The 19,058-nt window shown below is 37.8% G+C and overlaps 2 protein-coding genes across 4 annotated transcripts; both read left to right on the forward strand.

The window, feature by feature from the left end:
- Positions 1 to 5,858: 5,858 nt before the first annotated feature.
- Positions 5,859 to 12,842, forward strand: LOC115726067 (serine/threonine-protein kinase BSK2). The gene is made up of 11 exons (XM_030655787.2): positions 5,859 to 5,881; positions 5,959 to 6,089; positions 6,569 to 6,789; positions 7,128 to 7,263; positions 7,761 to 7,894; positions 8,482 to 8,587; positions 10,017 to 10,102; positions 10,500 to 10,688; positions 10,814 to 10,972; positions 11,501 to 11,614; positions 12,142 to 12,842. Exons 2-11 carry the CDS (start codon positions 6,008 to 6,010, stop codon positions 12,391 to 12,393), a joined length of 1,479 nt encoding a protein of 492 aa, XP_030511647.1. The 5' UTR covers positions 5,859 to 5,881; positions 5,959 to 6,007; the 3' UTR covers positions 12,394 to 12,842.
- Positions 12,843 to 13,720: 878 nt separating this feature from the next.
- Positions 13,721 to 18,211, forward strand: LOC115726068 (DAR GTPase 2, mitochondrial). Of its 3 annotated transcripts, none has more exons than XM_048276798.1 (8): positions 13,721 to 14,019; positions 14,343 to 14,447; positions 15,076 to 15,153; positions 15,461 to 15,611; positions 15,807 to 15,877; positions 16,402 to 16,498; positions 16,694 to 16,899; positions 17,173 to 17,498. In XM_048276798.1, exons 1-8 carry the CDS (start codon positions 13,849 to 13,851, stop codon positions 17,254 to 17,256), a joined length of 963 nt encoding a protein of 320 aa, XP_048132755.1. In that variant the 5' UTR covers positions 13,721 to 13,848; the 3' UTR covers positions 17,257 to 17,498. The 3 variants fall into 3 exon arrangements, with proteins under 3 accessions (XP_048132755.1, XP_030511648.2, XP_048132754.1); XM_030655788.2 differs by lacking the exon at positions 17,173 to 17,498 and adding an exon at positions 17,863 to 18,210 and having other exon boundaries at positions 13,722 to 14,019; XM_048276797.1 differs by lacking the exons at positions 15,076 to 15,153; positions 17,173 to 17,498 and adding an exon at positions 17,863 to 18,211 and having other exon boundaries at positions 13,722 to 14,019.
- Positions 18,212 to 19,058: the final 847 nt, after the last annotated feature.

The following is a 19,058-nucleotide window of genomic DNA, read 5'->3' on the forward strand; positions in this document are numbered from 1 at the left end:
ATATCATATTTTTCAATTAAGTTCTTTGAATGCTATTATAGAGTAATATGCTAAGATTATTGATGCGCTTTGATTTTTTAGGACATGTAATTGGGGACATTCCTTCGTCAATTTACACCGCGGCATGACTTCTTGTGTATTGAATACGTGCAATAACATATGAGAATATGCATGAGTCTTAATTTGTGACGTTGTATGCATTTGCAATTAACCAAAGAATTATAGTAAAATGATGCACGCTTAGTTTTCCGAAATTGACGGAATCATGGGTTATTAATTGGTTCACTTTGACAGGAGAATTTCCGTCTTTTTGGCCATATATGATAAGGGTTTTGTACAGATGAAAATATTATTGTAGGAGAAATCCTTTAATTTTTTGTTTAAATATTTTGGAAAATCATAACATGCTAAAAATTATAATGGCCTCGATAAACTATGAAGTTTCCTAGATTTATTTAAGTAGAATAAGAGCTATAAAATCTATTTTATTTTATTTTAAAGGTTAATTTCGGTATTGTGAAAGCCTGTTTATTCATGGAAATTTTAATCTAGAGCCGTTAGAGTAGCAACGATTGAATTTCTAGCATAATTATAGAATTATGACAATATCAATTTTATTTAGGGAATTTAACACCCTTATTTGTCGTCGTGCTACTTTTTCTTTTTAAAAAAAAATCCCACCCTTCGGGGGTCGCCAAAATCTTCGAGCTCAAAACTAATCGGAATTTCCTTACAAAATAAGATCAAGATGATTAGCACCTAGAATACGAGAGAATGTAACTGGAAGATAGAACTTCATGATAATTTATCTTGTCGAAGATGCACAAATAATGGTCTGTTTGGCGGTGATTCTGTTTCCAAAAAATGATTGATTAAAATATTTTTTTTTTTGTTCCTGGTGTTTTTGAGATCAAAAGCGTTTAGTAACTGTTTAAAATTTTTGTTCTGGAAGCGTTTGGTAGTGTACAAATTTCCGTTCCCATTTTATTTAAATCAATAATTATATAATCACATTTGATGGCAAAGAGGGAAATAATCAAATAGTGATTATGGAGAAAAAAAAAGTACAATTTCTTCCCATTTTTGTATTTTCTGAGTATGTGTCGTTTATATTGTTTGAAAGTAATTCGTATACATTTGAATTTGTCTAAATCATTTGTTTGTTATTATTTATCGTGACTTTTAGATTGATTACCCCAAAAATGAAGAAAAGCTCCTCATTGTGCAACCGCCTATAGTTTTGACTCTTGTATTCACATCGTCAGCTTACAAGACCTACAACTCAACTACATTGATTTTTCTTCACCCGACTCAACAAAATTTTTTACGGCTCAAAATGGGAAAATGGAGATTTAGTTGACGGGGGTTGGGTCCAATCTTTAATTTAAAAAGGATAAAGTTGAAAAACATAATAAGAAATAAAAATAAAATTAATTGATAAAAATAAAATAGCTAAAATTTGAAAAAATGCGTATTGGGTCCCTTAATATAAAAATAAATTGATTTAAAATTTTTCTAAAATTAATTTTTAAATATAAATATAAATATAAATATAAATATAAATATAAATTGAATTTAAAAATAGGCTTAAATTTTACCAAAAAGGGGGGGGGGTCTGAATTTTTTCAAAATTTTAATATTTTCAATCTAAATTTTTTAATTTTTTTAATTATTAAATTAAAATCTAATATTTTTATTTCCCATTTCTTAAATTTTATTTTTTATTAAATTTTCCTTAAATAAAATTTTTAATTTAAGAAAATTGTTTTGAATTTTTAAATTGAATTTTAATTTATTTTAATTTATGTAAGTTGAAAATCCACGTGGACTTTTTTAAAATAATATCATTTTATATTAAAATTTTAATTATAAGTATAGGGTGTCATAGTATATTGTGTAAAAGTGATCTTAAGTGTTCCAAAACACCAAATCATTTTTTGCCTCAAAGTGATCAAAGTGTGACAATCAAATTTTTTTTTCCTTACAAACTTTTCTAATTTAATAAATGGCCTATTTTATAGGGTGTGTTTGCAAATGAAGAGACTTACTAGCTATTGATTATATATAATGAGGATGCCCAACATGGAAAAATCATTCACTTCGAATATTTAAAGAAATGCGAATACACAAAGAATGGCAAGAAAAAAATCATGTTTTGAGTTTATTTGCGAAATACTATGGGCAAGACGAGAAGGGAAATGGACGGTGGAGATGGAGAGTTAGCGTTGCCTGTTGTTGAATGTTCCTATCATAACCTAAAAGGTTGCTTGACTTGTGGGTGATATGATACGACACGAAAGGGTAATTCAACTTCCAAGGGGAGCTTTCTCCATGCAAAATCATTCCCAATCAGAAGACATACAAAAGAACCGAGTCAACATCGAAACGATTGTCGGAATAGACATAGTTGAGTTCCAAGAACAATTAATGTATACTCAAGGACAAAGATGGAGCTAGTACTAGTAGTAGTGCCCAAAACGTTCGAGCCGAACCGATCCGATCACATTACTTCGGGTCTTAAATTCACGATCGAACTAAGAAGATGACTTAGATGTCCAACCACACTAAGTTGTGTTGACCTAATCTACTACCCATATTTGACTAGAAATAAAGCCAAGATATCAATGGGTACAGGGGAAAGAATCATAAAAAAACCCTAAATTATAACCACCGGGACACATTTACCGTAAGGTTTTATCTGAGGCACAAAAAATCTCAAATTTGTATATCTATGACACATTTATCCCCCTATCTAGGTTCCGTTAGTGAGCACCGTTAAAGAATCTGTCTATACAGACGTCATATAGCAAACGGTATTGATATGGCTCCGTGAAGCTTAAGTGAAATAAAAAAAATTATTTTGACTAAAAAGCCATTTGAGAGAACCTTGGCATAGGGTAAATGTGTCACATGGACACAAGTTTAGGGATTTTTTTTTTTTATGTAGCAAGAAAAAATTTAGAGTAAACGTGTCACAACGAGCATAGTTTGGAATTTTAGATGTTACGAAAAAATTCAGGGTAAAAATATTGTAGTGGGTATAATTAAAGGGTTTTGGTGGCTTTTTTCCAATGGAAAAGATGAACTTGTTGGATCTGTTTTCTCAACCTTGAGCTTGATTAAATACCATGCGTCCACGTTAAATTATATATGAAGATGAAATTCCAATTTTTATACGCGGCAAATTAACCTCGTTGGATCCAGCAAGATGTCTCGCTCGAGAACACGTCGAGTTGAAAAATTAATATCTAAGTTTTGTAAACACGTGCGCATAAGCAGGGACAAATACATTGAGGGGCGGGGATTTGGACTTGATCATCGAGCGGGTCGGGACGGGCTCGGGTCTGGGGCAACCCATACAATGCGAACACGTGCCTTAGCTTAAGCCCGAAAGCCCGGGCCTGCCGAGTGGGCCAAGGCCCGCCCAGTAAGAGCCCAGCCCATCCAGGCCCGACCACCACCTCTAATTCCTCTTTCCACCCCTTCTTCATCCAGGGAGGTCCCAGCTCGCTTCAGTCTCATCGACAGCATAATACCAATTTGAGAGGCACAGAAATGTGCACAATTTAGGGCAAAAAAAAAAAAAAAAACCCTTAATAAGAATTGAGCAAAATTGCATCATGGTTATGAGATGGAGCCCAATAACATTCACCCAAAAAAAAAAAAAAATATTCAACTGAGAAATCCATGGAGAAGAAAATAACATGGGCAAATCGAATCAATGGATTATACCGCAGAAACATAAGCAAGGGATGGAAACTTATGTAGAAGAAGTCGAGATATGTTTACGGCTTCCCTAGATTCGCGGAAGATAATTTTCAGAAAAATTTTTTTTTTTTTGGATTTTCTGTCCTTCGGTTCCCGGAAAATAAATGGGTCCGAGGCAAACATTTTCCTTCAATGGAAAAAAGCACCTTCAAAACTTGGGGAAATGATTTACTCTTTTGGAAAATGAGAAATTATTTTCCTTCCTCTTTGTTTCACCCACGTCAAGCGGGGTTCTCCTTTGTGCACTCTTTTAATTATTTTTATTTTTATTATCTCCTCTTCTATTTAAACAATTCGATTTCTATTCACTTTTTTTATTACTTTTCTTTTTCAACCGGCCTTGGGTGAGCTCCTTTGATTTGGCGAGGCCCTCGGGCCTTGCCGACTTTTGGCAAGGCATGAGCTCGCCTGTGGCCCATCGTCGGCCATTGCTATGGCCCACGATCGGTCGAAGGAGAAGGGAAAAGAAAATCAATTAAAAAAATTAAAAGTTAAAATTAAATGATCATTTTTTTACTAAATTCCATATCGGTCTCAAATTTTCCAAATCGTTATAGACTTTAGTAAGGTAAAAATTTGTGCCAACGTCTCTCTGTCTCTCTGTCTCTCTCTCCACATGAATAGGTTACATGTCCACATTTTATTACAAGTAAACAATTGCAAGTTTAAGGAGTTGACCATTGTGATTGCGTTGCATGTCAACGTTGACGATGATTTTTTTTTTCCCTTTTGTCTAGACGTTAAAATCGATTCCTTGTGGAAATAAGTAGGATTTCTTGAATAGAGCTTAAACAACATAATGCTTATGGCGAACAATATTGGAACACTTATTTTAATTTGGGTTTTTCATAGGAGCGAAGTTGCGATGGGATTTTTCATTTATTCATGATTCGATGTCGGACAAGCGACCGATGTGAATATTTATTATATCTAGAGGTTTGAGATATCCCGAATTTGGTATGCTCTCGATGCTTTATAGCTGGCCAGACAGAGTACAAATAACTCCAATCATTCAATGCTCAATAAACTGAAAAAGAGTACAACTCCATGATTCCATGACTGGTGCGAATCCTCTGCCCCTTTTTAACTGCTTTCCCCTCCGTTAAGGTAAAAGCCCAGTGCCACCATGAAAGAAATGGGCCATTGAACAACTCATGTGCTCCAATTAACACTATAAACTCCGTTTGTTTCATGAAAGATGAGTATTTCAAAAAATAAAAATACTTTCCCGACAGTATTATTATGGACGGTACAATATCAATTGTAAACCCACATATCATCACCTCGTGTTTTACATAAAGCACTTATGGACTTTGAGATCGAGTGGTCACAAATAGCCGACAAGATTGTCAGGGTGTCAAGCTAGCGACTTTCTTTTAAAAAATATTTTATGAGAAATGATTGTTTATATCGTTGAGAAAAATAAATGAATGAAAAATATTTTCATTGTCTATGCAAATATTTAAACTTATTTCAAATGATACATGCGATCATTTTCAAAAAAATATTTTTCAAATTACCGATTTTTCACGAAACAGACGAATCCTATAAATAGACATCTCATGTTGTTGCACCTTAAAGTTGGGCTATGATGGTCCTAATGTTCTTCCTAATCATTGTAATATTTTTTGACAATTAGGAGCTTAGACCAACCAAATGACACTGATGACTTGAAAAGGTTTACTTGCACTGAATCTGGTAATTATCTAATGTGACAAAAAGCTGAGAGGAGGAACACAGAAACCCAGCTTTGGCAAAGCGACAATCATTGCCCATTCATTATGGATTTTTCTTGCCTAATCTTTTTGGCAGCTATTTTCTTTTCCTTCCCTTTCCCATCACCCCCCAAGAAAGTTGAGTCAAAGACTTTCTGCGGCATTTTCCGGGGAAAGTGTATTTTGCAACTTCTGCAACAATGGCTTCTAGTCCTTTCTCTCTCATTTTCTTTTGCTTTCTCTTCCTGTTTTTTTCTTCTTGGGTGAATCCCACTTTTGAAGGGATAGAAGCAACCCCTTCCTCTTCACGTGCATAGCTTCAGCTTATCATGTGACCATCCCTATTCTGTCTGACTCTCTCTTTGACCCCTCTCTCTCTCTCTCTCTCTCTCTCTCTCTCTGTGTTTGTGTCTCTCTGTCTCTCTCACTGTGACAGCTGACTCTTCAAAACCAGGAGATACTCCCTCTCTCTCTGTCTACATAAAGGAAGTGGGTTGAATCTCCATCTATGTGAAAACTCAACCATGGGCTGTTTTCAGTCCAAGACCACTCATCATCCCTCACCAGACCAAGAACCCTCTCAAGCCGACCCCAGACCAGATCCAGGTATGTTGCTTCACTCTCTCGCTTTATGTCTTCAGCAACGATGCCTACAGATGTATATGCATGTCTCGTGTTTTTTTGTGTGGGTGGCGTGCTTGTAAATGTGATGGGTGATGTTTCATGGTCCAACTTGATCTACATTTTAGCTTCCACCTAGATTCCAAAAAGAAACCTTTAGGTTGGTCTCTGTTGGGCAAGCGAAGAAAGGTCACTTCAACGAGCTGCTTTTGGTTTTCCCGTGCTCTTTAGTGCTTCTGGTTGTTGTGATTCACTTTTTGGGGGGTTCTGGTTCATTTATTGATGCTGGGCCAAGTAAATTGTTGATCTTGTAAATTGAAGTTTCATACTTCAAGTACGTTGGCTTTCATTTCCCAAGAGGGGCATCGGCCTTTTGAGTTTCTTTCTAAACTGGGTACAAGAGTTTCTGAGCTAATGCCGGTGTGTGTTCTTCATATGTGCTGGTTGATTTTGTTTGAGTGAAGCAAATGGAGAGCAAGTGGACCAGGACCAAGTTCCTGCATTCAAAGAGTTTCCGCTTGCAGACCTCCGAGCCGCTACAAATGGGTTTAGCAGTGAATTGATAGTCTCAGAATGCGGAGAGAAGGCCCCCAACGTTGTATACAGAGGGAAGCTCCGGAACAACCGTTGCGTCGCCATTAAACGTTTCTCCAAACAATCTTGGCCTGACCCACAACAATTTGTGGTAATGTCTTTGATTTGCCTTCTCTGTTTTCATTTTGATTTTTCCTTTTGTGGTTGGGCCTTTTGGATGGAAAACATGGTGAATCCTCTGTTTTAGTTGTGGTCTAGATTATTTGTGCAGAAAAAAGCTAAAGAAATTTTCATAGGGTAATTTATCTATTTGGTTTGCTGAAATTCGTTTGTTTTGTGTTTCTTATGCACTAGTTCCCCAAAATTAGTCAATGTGAAAACTTGCCTGGATAGCAAAATGGGCATTTGTCTGGAGAAAACTGGTTGAATTCGCCTTCCATTGTATGCATTGGTGGCTCTTTGATGATCCTGTTTCTTTGTTTCATGCAGACAGAAGCATCTGGGGTTGGCAAGGTCCGGCATAAGAGGTTGGTGAATTTAATTGGGTGTTGTGCTGAAGGGGATGAGCGCCTATTGGTGGCAGAGTACATGCCAAACGATACTCTATCCAAGCATCTGTTTCACTGTACGTCTCATTCCTAATTTCACATGTTCAACTATCATTTAAGCATCTTTATTGTTTGTGACCTCAAGATTTTGCAACTGTTGGCTCTTACCATCTTGACTGGTGTTATTTCTGAGAGCTGAGATACGGTCATAAAAGTAAACAATCCAATGTGGCATTTCATGGAAAATGGGAATCTTTCACATCCTAGCTATCAGGAATGTGTCTGTGTTAAGTAGATAAGTTGGCTGTTTGGGGACACAAACATAGACAAGAAAGTGTGGATAGACTAACATTTTTTTATCATGTTTTGGAAGAGAACTATCTAACATGCTAATGGGATTGCAAATTTCCATTTTCCTGAGAATGTAGAATTGGTTGTCTCATTTCAGAAGTCCATTATGGCCCATTTGCTTGTTATCCTTTCTTTAATAGCGAATCAGTATTCAAGAATTTGTATTATAGCTTGGTGTGCTTTTTCTTAACTCTTTTCCAATCTAATCTGTCATATTTTGCAGGGGAGAAGCAGCCATTGCCTTGGGAGATGCGGGTTAGAGTTGCTTACTATATTGCACAGGCACTTGACCATTGCAATACTGAAAACCGGAAGATCTATCATGATTTGAATGCATACAGAGTTCTCTTTGATGAGGTATTTGTCTACACAACGAGGATGGTTTCCAAAGAGCATTTTGCCTATTTTTGGATGGAACTTGAGTTATAGGATAATATTATCCATCAATTTCTGTGAAGACAACCAGAACTTAATGGTATTTACCACACACTAAAAGATCTTTGTATTCTACACAAAAATAACCTGAAGCTTTTGTTTGTTAGTATTTTTTTTTTAATTATTATAGTCGAAATTGGTTGTATAATGGGGAAATTGAGTATCCCAAACTTCATACATAATATGTATCCGTTTGACTTTCTCTGATGTAAGCAATTCTTTCTCATACTTGGGATTGTTAAAAGGTATGTTGGCCATGGAAGGTGATGAGGTTTGCATGGATCTATTTATTTAGATGCAGAGCGTTCTCAAAGGACAGGAAGACAGTGGATTTGCTTCTTTGTACATATATATGTCATTTCCGGATGACTAACACCATAGTTGGCATTTGTGTCCTAAATGAGATCTTGCTTGTCTTTATTTGCTTGCTTCCTTCTTCTAGAGGAAAGACGATGTCCTGCTCTGTGGACTATGTACTATCCTTGAAACTGAATTTGTTATTATTGCAGGATGGTGACCCTCGGTTATCCAGTTTTGGCCTTATGAAGAACAGCAGGGATGGAAAAAGCTACAGTACCAATTTAGCTTACACTCCACCAGAATTTCTACGGACAGGTCTGTTTTTGTTTTATATGATACATAGTATATAGGTATGATGTAAGTGTGGCTGGTTGTTCTTTCTGTTTGTTTTCTTGATCAGTTGATTATGGATTTCATGCGAGGGCGCTATGGAGGTGCAAACTCATTTAACTACTGAGAAATAGGCTACGGAACTTGTACAAATGCTTGATAGCAGATATACGGATGGAGAGGGTAGCAATAATTAAGTTTGTTTGCAATCCTTTGCTAAATAATTTCAAACTTGGTTATCAAGTTTTGGCCTTATGAAGAACAGCTGGGATGGAAAAACCTACCCTACCAATTTAGCTTACACTCCACTAGAAGACAGGTCTGTTTCTGTTCTAGATGATACATGGTACATACGTCTGATGTAAGTGTGGCTGGTCATTCTTTCTGTATGTTTTCTCGATCAGTTGATTGTGGATTTCATGTGAGGGCGCTAAGGAGGTGCAAACTCCTTTAACTATTGGGAAATAGGCTACGGACTTGTACAAATACTTGATAGCAAATTATAAGGATGAAGAGGGTGGAAATAATTAAGTTTGATTGCAGTCCTTTGCTAAATAATTTGAAAGACGATCTCTTTTCATGATACAGTCAATAAATAGAAATTATGTTTGTCAGAACCTGGACTTTGCATGCCCTAATTACCCTTCCCATATAATCCGTGTTATCAAAGGTGTCTAATCAGTTGCACTGTTTATCTCTGGGTGATTATTATCTTATCCAGTAACAATTATTGTTATCAGATCATATGACTTGCCCTCAAAATCCTAGATGTTAGAAGAACAAGAGGAATGAAAAAACATTTGATTTTTTGTCCTCTTAGTCTGCTTATATCCAAAAGTGTCATTCATTTTACAGTTTAAAGTGTGATTAAGCCATCTGTTTTTTTCTTATTGACGTTTATTTTCCTGTGTGGGCAAGACATAGCATGGGTGTTGTGAATATGTCATGAGTATTACTTTGTGATATAATTATATAATGGTAAACCTTCAAAGAAAGAACTAAATTCTTCCCATTAATTTATGCTGTTCCAGAAACTGGTATTGCAATGAGATGCTTTTAAGTGTCGATGACCATATTTGTCCACTTCGCGCCAACATGCTACTTTGCAAAGCATTTGCATCTCTTCTAATTGATGACAGGCTTTGTTATGTCTCAAGGATGAATCTGCTAATGTATGGAATTGGTGTGGGAGACATAGGAATAGAGTTGTTACGACTTAATAACAAGTTGTAGACAAGATGCTCTTGATTCTTGGTTCTGTGCTCGTAATTCGTTGGGCTTCTATTGTGTCTTTCTTTTCAACCTTGTGTCATGCTTGAAAGAACCGTTCTTGCACTTGTAATCTATTTTTAGCAATTGGAGTTGAAACTTCTTTGTAAAGCTGTGTTTTGAAAGTCGGTGCTTCAATTTTCAGGAAGGGTCATCCCGGAGAGTGTGATTTATAGTTATGGGACTGTATTGCTGGATCTTTTGAGTGGCAAGCATATCCCTCCAAGCCATGTAAGGAATTTGGATTCAATACTTAAGTTGTATTCAATTTTCGTCATCAGACATTCCGTCTTTCTTGGGTTTCCGATGAGTTATGGGCATCATCCTTGACGGCTTTGCTCCGACTGTACTGAAAATCACACTAATTATAGAGGATGGAAAGATCAAGGCTTCTCCTGAATTCGGGTAGTCCAGTGAGTTAAATCCAGGCAGCAGGGCCTAAAATCTTGCAGGATTGGAATGATATATGATGCAAATACTTCGTATCTGTGCTTAACGTATCAAAGCTGCACTGCTACATACATGTTTTTCTCTTCATTTGCTAATAGGCGTTCTTTTCCCCAAGTCTTTGTCAGTTGCAAAATTCGCTTTAGACTTTTCACCATCAGTTATGTTTTTGTGACTTTAGGCACTGGATTTGATAAGGGGTCAAAATTCTTTATTGCTAATGGATTCATCCTTGGAAGGACAATATGTCAATGAAGATGCATCTGAATTGGTTGAGCTAGCCTCAAAATGTCTGCAGTATGAGACCAGAGACAGGCCTGACATCAAGTTTCTCCTATCATCGGTTGCACCTCTCCAGAAGCAGAAAGAGGTGCGGAATCTCAAGTGCCCTTTTGGTGGCTTCCCACTAATTCAGCTGTAGATTTGTCGTGAATGGTTCTTGATTCTGTTCATGGATGGCTCTCTTCCTTCGCTAATATGTGCATTTACCACCAGGTGGCTTCGCTTGTTCTTATGGGTATCACTAAAACTCCTGTGGTACTTCCAACAATGCTATCGCCGCTAGGGAAGGCATGCGCTAGGATGGACCTTACAGCTGTACACGACATACTGCTTAAGACAGGTTATAAGGATGAAGAAGGTGCAGAAAATGAGGTTAGAGTTGTAGCGTTCTGTCATGTCAAACTGGTATACAACCAATTAGCCCACAGAACTTATATTAAACCACAGTGATTATCCTGCTGATCAAGCCAACTACGGTGAACTAGCTTTATGCTGATAATTGTTTATTGCATGGTCCAAGTGTCCAATAGTCTTTGAAAGGAAATGTAAAGCAAGAGAGAGAAGACAGATGGGACATATGACGTGAACAATATCTATCTTTAATTTGCTGTGAAAGCAAAATGAAACAGTCCTATGAGTATATTTATGGAATTAGATGCCTCTTAATCCCTTTATGGGCAGGATTGCCTCGGTATCTCTTTAAGAGATTCTAGATAGTAACTTTAAAACTTGTCACTTCCTTCCTGTCCAATCCTTGTGTTGGGTCATGACAACATTGGTGTCTCTGCAAAATCCCTGTTATGTCATGGCTTTTGCTAATGACCTGTCTATTTGTGGCTCTAGATAAAGCTCTGATATTTACTTGGCTTGTGTAATTGTTTATCTGTGATTCTCGTGCAGCTTTCGTTCCAAGAATGGACACAGCAAGTACAAGACATGTTGAATACAAAGAAGTTTGGTGATATTGCTTTCAGGGACAAAGATTTCAAGAATGCGATTGATTACTACTCAAAGGTACTACTCTTAACATAGCAACTTTGACGTGAGCATAATATTTACTCTGCTATGATTTCATGCGATAAACTCTAGTTATATTTTAGTAGGGGTGAGAAAAAAAAACCACCAAAAAAAACCCCCCCGGACAAGGGCGAAAAGGGCCGGTTCCCGTTTTGGGGGTTGGGGTCCTAAATTAGTGACGGGGGGTCCGGCCCCCGTTCCTAAAAAAAAACCGCCGACCCCCCCTTTAAATTTAAAAAAAAAAAGGTTAATTGAAGAGGCGCTATGATTTCATGCGATAAACTCTAGTTAATAATTCTTAGTCCTAGTTTGTTTGAAGGTGCTCGCATTCAAAATTTACTTCTTAGCCAGTTGAGAATGGTTCCCATATATTTTATGTATTAAGCAGACAGCTATATGGCAAAATGTTATCATGTTAGGAAGTTAGAAACTGCTGACTGATGAATTTCTCCGTTATTTCGTTGCCCTCCAATATTTCCTACAACTGCCTGCACTAATGCTAGTTCACTTTGATTGAAACACAGTTGGTGTCAATGATGTCTGTCCCTTCTGGTACTGTTTTTGTGAGGCGAGCACTCTCGTATTTGATGCTTGGCCAACCGGAGCTTGCTCTGAGAGATGCAATGCAGGCTCAGGTGTGCTTGCCCGAGTGGCCCACTGCCTTCTATATGCAGGCTCTGGCCCTCTCGAAGCTCGGGATGGAAACCGACGCTCAGGACATGCTCAATGATGGTGCTTCCTTTGATGCGAAGAAGCAGAACAGCTGGCGCAGTTGATTAATCCACACTTGCCGAGTTATTTCTCTGCTCTAACTTGTGCTATACAGCGAGGTGGGGTCGGAAACAGAGATCCCTCCTGGAAAGATATTCTAGGGGTTTGTTTTCACTTTGTCGCCTCCATTTTTCTTCTCTCCTGGATATAGTTTCACCGAGAATGCGGTGCGTGATGATAGTACAGAGTTGAGTAGCCAAGTTTCTAGTTAGGGCAACTTAATGCCGTATCATGCTGAGAAATCGGGCACGGAGAGATTAGCTATGTCTCATGACGTTCGATTTGCCATTGTGTTGAGTTGAATCTCCACCAGCCGCATATCGTCTGCCTCGGCTTCTCGGCCTTCATTTTATCGATCGTCCAATTATTATGCAGGATGATCTCCACTACAATTTAATGAATGTTTCAGTCCTCATAACCCTTGTCAATTTTCGCATGAATGAGAAGTTTGCGATAATGTTGTGTCTGGGACTAATTGCAGTTCGCTATAGCAGTTGTCGCTTCGAATTCCTCTGGATGAATCAAGATTCTTACGTTGTACTCTTCATGTGAGCGGTAAAGTGTACGATGAAACTGCAGGTTCGAACCGAACTAAGACTTCGCTTTCATATGCGACAAATCCGCCACGACTGCTCTTTAATTTCGGGTGACAATCATGTAAAGCACAGCAAAATTGCCGATTGGCGACGCGAGCACCCGCGCCGCCGAGAATGAAGTATGTCAGATTGGAGTGCTAGCAAAAGTTTCGGACTCGGCTCCTTCAGATTTATGCATTGTGCTTGAAACTATCAATGTCCGTGAAATACTCGTTGGAACGGGTAATTAGACAAATGATATTTGAACTTTGGCTCGATGTGTAACGTCATTTTTGAATTTTTTAATTTGTTCAATGTGGTCCGAAACTTTAATTTGGTATGCAATTTTGTTCTTGAATTTTTTGATTTATATTCATCGTAGTCCACAGATTATATGAGAATGTTTGATATTATCGTCGAATTTCACTTCATGTAAGGGCATTGTTAAACATTTTTATATAGTTTAGGTATCAAATCGAGCATGTATCAAATGTTTAGAGATCATGTGAATATATTCAAAATTTACGGATAACATTATATATTGGGTTAATATTGAACAAATTAAAAATTCAAAAATAGGAATGAAAATTGAATTGAATTTCATAGATTATTTGTGTCGTATTCTCTCCTAGGAAATAACCGGGGAAAATATTTAATAGCACGGGGGTCGTTTTGAAATTAAAATAGAAGTAGCGTGGACAACCTTAAATTCCTCGAGCTACTGGCAAAAAAGTGCACTATATGAGATTTAGAAGGCCTCTTAATATATTGAAGAAACCGTTGGTCACTGGACAAGGACTTAACCGTTGCTCTCGATGAGAATCACGGACAGTTGCTTTTAACTGATTTTCGAAATACCCAGAGACAAGAAGAAAAGCAGGGACAATGGAGACGGCAACGGCTGTCCTGGCCCAGCGGATAGGCGCGGTGATCAGGAGAGCTTCGAAGAAGAGAGCCTCCGACTGGTGGTACAGCCCTCACATGGCCGCGACGTCCAGTGCGATCGCAGAACGCCTCCCGCTCGCCGATCTCATCCTCGAAGTCAGGGACGCCAGGGTATCACATCGCCCTTTGTTCCGTTTCCTTTAGCGTCTTGTAATGTGAGTGAACTCCAATTGTTTGTGAACTCCAATTGTTCGACGAAATGCCTCAATGGGTGTCCGCCTGTCTACACCTGAGTCCTGTCAGTTCATGGTTCTGTCAAGTGGCAGCTTGTCCGCATGCTCTATTGTTGGCATTTAAGATGTGAAGATTGGAGCAATGTCTTTAATTTTATCTGTGTGTAAATGCTTATGGAAAGAGTACTATGCTCTCTCTCATGTTTTTAATTGGGTCAGGTGATCCTATAGTCCACTGCTTTCCCTCTTTTGGTTGTCCAGGTTCCGCTGTCATCTAAGTATGAGCTACTGAAGAATTTCCCATCTCCATTGAGGCGGATTGTGGTACTGAACAAGATGGACCTCGCGAACAGTTCTCGTACCAAGGTAGGGCTCCTGATTTTGCGAATTGGTTGATAAGGTTAATCTTCAGACTTTTAAGATTGATTTGCATTATTCCAGTAGCTAGTTAAGCATGGATATTTGCTTTTGTATGGCTTGAGGCTTAGTATGTGTAAAGCTGACTTTGAGATGTCTAATGTGTGACAATCGATTATGTGTATCTTTAAAATGTAAGTTACCAATGTGACACTGCATATCCGAACTTTCTTCTGAGTTTGTATGTGCTGAACAATCCATTTTTGTTGCTCTTGTAAGTTACTGATGTGTGACTGTGATTTTAGATAAACACTGCTCATAATTTCTTCTGAGTTTGTGAGTCACCTTCTCCATTTATGCTATATTTTCTCTTAATATAAGGAAGTCAGATTGGCCTCATCTGAATTATTGTCGATAATTTAGCAATATGCTATTGTTGAAAATTTAGTTATGTCATTCTTTTTGGATGCTCAGTGTTAGCAAATCTGGGGTGAGTTACATAGTGCGCTACCGTGTTTCTGTGTCACAGTATTCCCTTCATATATTCCACGAAGAAACTGGTAATATATATTGTTTTAAACTCTATCTTCTCACCCTGGATAACTCCTTGTAACCTAGCGCTGTATCTTATATATAGGAGTGGATGAGGTACTTTGAGCTGACAAACTGCGAATCTTTTGCTGTGAATTCCCATAATAGGGAAAGTATTAAGCAGGTAAAATCTATTGCGTGCATTATTTGCTGGATTGATGGGAGCATCTTTCATCAATTTAGTTTCTGAGGGTTTTACCTTCTAAGTACGACTTAAAAGTCGGTGTAGCTTTCAGAACAAGTGGGACTTCGAGAGTCTTCCATCTGTGTGGCTGGGTATACAAGGATTGTGACAGCAGCCAGTCACAATCAATATATATATATATATATATATATATATATATATATGTGCTAATTCTTGTTAAAGATTTTAATGTATTTTCCTTTTTCACTTTATCTAATGGCAGTTGATGATGACTGACATCTTGCAGTTTTTGAATTTCTTACAAGCCAAAGTAAGAGAGTTAAAAAAGATGGATAATTCTTGCAGCACTGCGGCAATTATGTTAGTTGGAATCCCTAACGCTGGAAAGTCTGCCCTTGCCAATTCATTACATAATATTGGCAGGATAAGTGCGGCAGGTGCTAATCTTCTTATAGCATCTGATGCAAGATCTTTTTCCTTCACAAATTGCCCCTTTAAGTCTTGCATTTTCTGTGGAAGCAAAATAACTCATCTGCTGTCCATCTTTACCTCTGTATCTGTTCTGTTCATGGCCATTCCTTGATAAAAATGTGAATGCACCCTAATGTAATGTAAAATGGGTTTCTTCACAGAGAAAGGAAAGTTGAAGCATGCAGTGGTGAGCTCACAGCCATGTGAGACGAAAGATATTAGCAGTTTGAAGGTATGCAGTTAACCTTCCTTCATTGAAGCTCTTTCTATGCTTTTTCTTATTTCATCTTCAGATGCACTTTCAGATATGCTATCTTTTCTAGAAACTGCGTGTAGAGGAGTGAAAAAGTTAAACAGATCTTTTGCTTCATATGTTAGGTTTCTTTACAAATTATGTAAGGATTAGCTATTCATGTGATTGATTGCTTTTTATCTTTTTAATATTGTTCATTGCAAGGAAACTAATAATGGGGTTTGAAGCGATAACTACTATCAGGGCATGGTTAATGCTATGTGATTGGCTAGTTAAAATTCTATGTTGTGCTTGTCCTTCTCTCTTGTCATCATTATATTCTAGTATTGGAAATGAAATCGTAATTTTAAGGAGAGAGTGCCACGGACCTCTCCCTTGATGGTACAGTGAGAAATACTTGTCTCTCTGTGCTTGCTGTGTTATGGTACTGATACTCATTTCTCTTCACTTGGAATGCTCTTATATTGATATTGGCCATCTACTTTGGAATGTGATTTCACCAGATTGCCAGCAATCCAAATGTTTACGTGTTGGACACTCCAGGAGTCTTACCTCCAGATATTTCCGACTTTGAGACAGGCTCCAAGCTAGCTTTGATTGGTATGGTTGTGATTATATTGACAGTATCTTATTTTAGTGTGTATTTTATTAATTAGCTCAAAGTGATTTTTTTTTCTTTCATTTTTGTCAACCAATCTAAGTAGCTCACCCTAGTGATCTTGCATTGGGCGAGCTGAAATTCTTAAACTTCCAGTTTAGATGATCTGAGCCCAGATTTTCTTATTGCAAGTTCAGGTACACTTAGGGATTCCTTGGCTGGAAAAAAACAACTTGCGCAGTTGTTCCTATCAATACTTGACTCAGGTAGAGAATATAAACAATGGGAAAACCTGTCAACCTCTGGATCTGGCAGGTTGAGTGTGGATTTCAGAGAAGAATATTCAGGCAGCTCTGAAATTGAAACAAGAAGGAAAAGGCAGTATCCCTCAGATCATACCCAGGTATTATCCCCAAAATATTGCATGTGCTGGTTATTTAACTATTCATATGGACGGTTTCCATCATTTTAATTTATTCTAAACTATTTACTTAGAAATATACGAAATAGAAACTGAAAACTGTGTACCTCTTTCCATATGAATCTAACATAACGTTACTGTGTTGAAACAACTTCAGCCCTACTTTGATGTAATAGTGCTTGAATGGTGAAGGTGAGCTATTATTGTTGCTGCATACTTTCTTTTGAATTGGGAATAACTGGGAGAATAATCAAGTGTGTAGAAGACGTAACACAGACATGGAAAATAAATTGTGAACATGGTGGATTAGGAGATTGTCAGAAGGAAAGTGATCATTAAGGTGGATTTGGTGCAATCCTTTTAGTCTGAAGTGTTTCAATGCTAGTCAGATCATGAGAGTATGATGACATATCTACTTTGTAATCAGAGTCAAGAAGGATTTCATTATTTTCTTGCCTCGGGCTGTAATTTTCTAGTTCCTTGGAAGCAACTGGAAAGTAACCTAACAGGAGTTGAAGAGCTTGTTCCTATGTAAACCAACAAAGGGCTTGCATTTAAGTGTCAAGTGCTCATTTTCTTTCCTTCCATTTTGGTCTCTGTAACTTTTAATTGCTTGGAGTGGTGGAAACTAGAAAGATTCTAATGACAAAATCAGAGGCCTATCTTTCTTGCATATTCACGAGAGTTTTTTGCCAAGTCTATCAATAGCTTTTCCAGTAGCCAAAACACAATGGCTGTGATCAGTTTACTTGATTGAAGTGTCGCCTGAATCGTTACCCTGTCAATAATGGATGTTGACATGCCTAGAACAAGATGTAATGAGCAAAGGCTTCACGTGCTTTGTTATTGGTCCTTGTATGACATATATTTTTTTCTCTTCAAAGGTTTAGGGTTGTTGTCAGCGTGAATTTTTGCTCTAAGACATTACATGTCCTTCCATGACAGGATTTCATTGTTCAAGATGTCCGCCGCGTCCTTTATGAGAGCATTTCCTCCACATGTGTCAATCTGAGATGTAGGAAAGAGGTGTTGAGACTTATCGAGTTACAACTGGCCGCTTTGCGAAAACCTTTTAGGATCCCCTTGGAATTAGGTGAAGAAGATGCCTGTATCAGAGTTTCCGAGAAGTTATTAAATCTATATCGAATTGGGAGGCTCGGACATTTTACTTTGGACAGTATCCCAAACCCAAAAGACATTGATCTTCATGATACTTCATAAAATTACCAATTTCTTATCTTGATATAGTTGGTGACTATACTTAGTCTTTCTCCGCATTGCTGAAGTTTTTGATCTTGCTTAAAACAGTTATGAGGACGGAAAATGAATATGGTCTGTTCTTCAACCTCTCCTCTGACAAGAAGCTGCTTTGCGAAATGCTTTTATATGCATATATTGATATATTTTTATATATTGGGGTGTGTACAGCTCTTTGTGGTCTGTTGATCCACCTTTCAGATTTACAAACTGCTTGCTAGTATCCGCTTTGTTTTGCATCTTTCTGAGGTTTGCCTTGCTTTGCAGCCTCCTTTCTTTACTTCTAGTGTATCATTTTGTGATGTGAACATAACTTCCTTTTGAATAAGAAGAAAAAAACACTCCACAATCTGCTCCACCGGGTCCCTGGACCGCAAGGTATATCCCATGAAATCTCCCACGTCCCTGTTGGTGGTCGTGCGGTAGCATTCTGATGAATCCTCCTGACCTGAGGAAAGTATCTGGGGCCGGTTTGATTTGGGTTGGTTACGTCTCTCCTCCGTAAAATAGTCCCGTGGCACCGTATTCGAGCTTTGTGGACAGCATAGCCATTTAGTAGCGCAAGTTGATGTCATCATCTCTGTCTATCGACCCCCAGCCTTTTGTTTTTGGATCCTGTTGTCAAGATTAATCATCAGAAAGTTCCTAGATTATTATTTAGGTGTTCTTGGAGCACGACATCCCCGCCGTGCATAAGTGTGATTGACTTGGATGTTTGGGAAAATTGCGCTTTGAATATATAGATATTGGATATATTTTTTTATATATCTATACGAGGTAAGCTTCTCCTTTTTCAAATTTGTTTCCTTAATTTCTCAGTGACTGTTCCCTTCAATTAGTATTCAATATCTTCATCCTGAAGCTGTTTATTTTGAAATAATTGT

This window comes from Rhodamnia argentea, chromosome 3 (genome assembly GCF_020921035.1).
Source record: "Rhodamnia argentea isolate NSW1041297 chromosome 3, ASM2092103v1, whole genome shotgun sequence".
In the NCBI taxonomy this organism is placed as follows: Eukaryota; Viridiplantae; Streptophyta; class Magnoliopsida; order Myrtales; family Myrtaceae; genus Rhodamnia; species Rhodamnia argentea.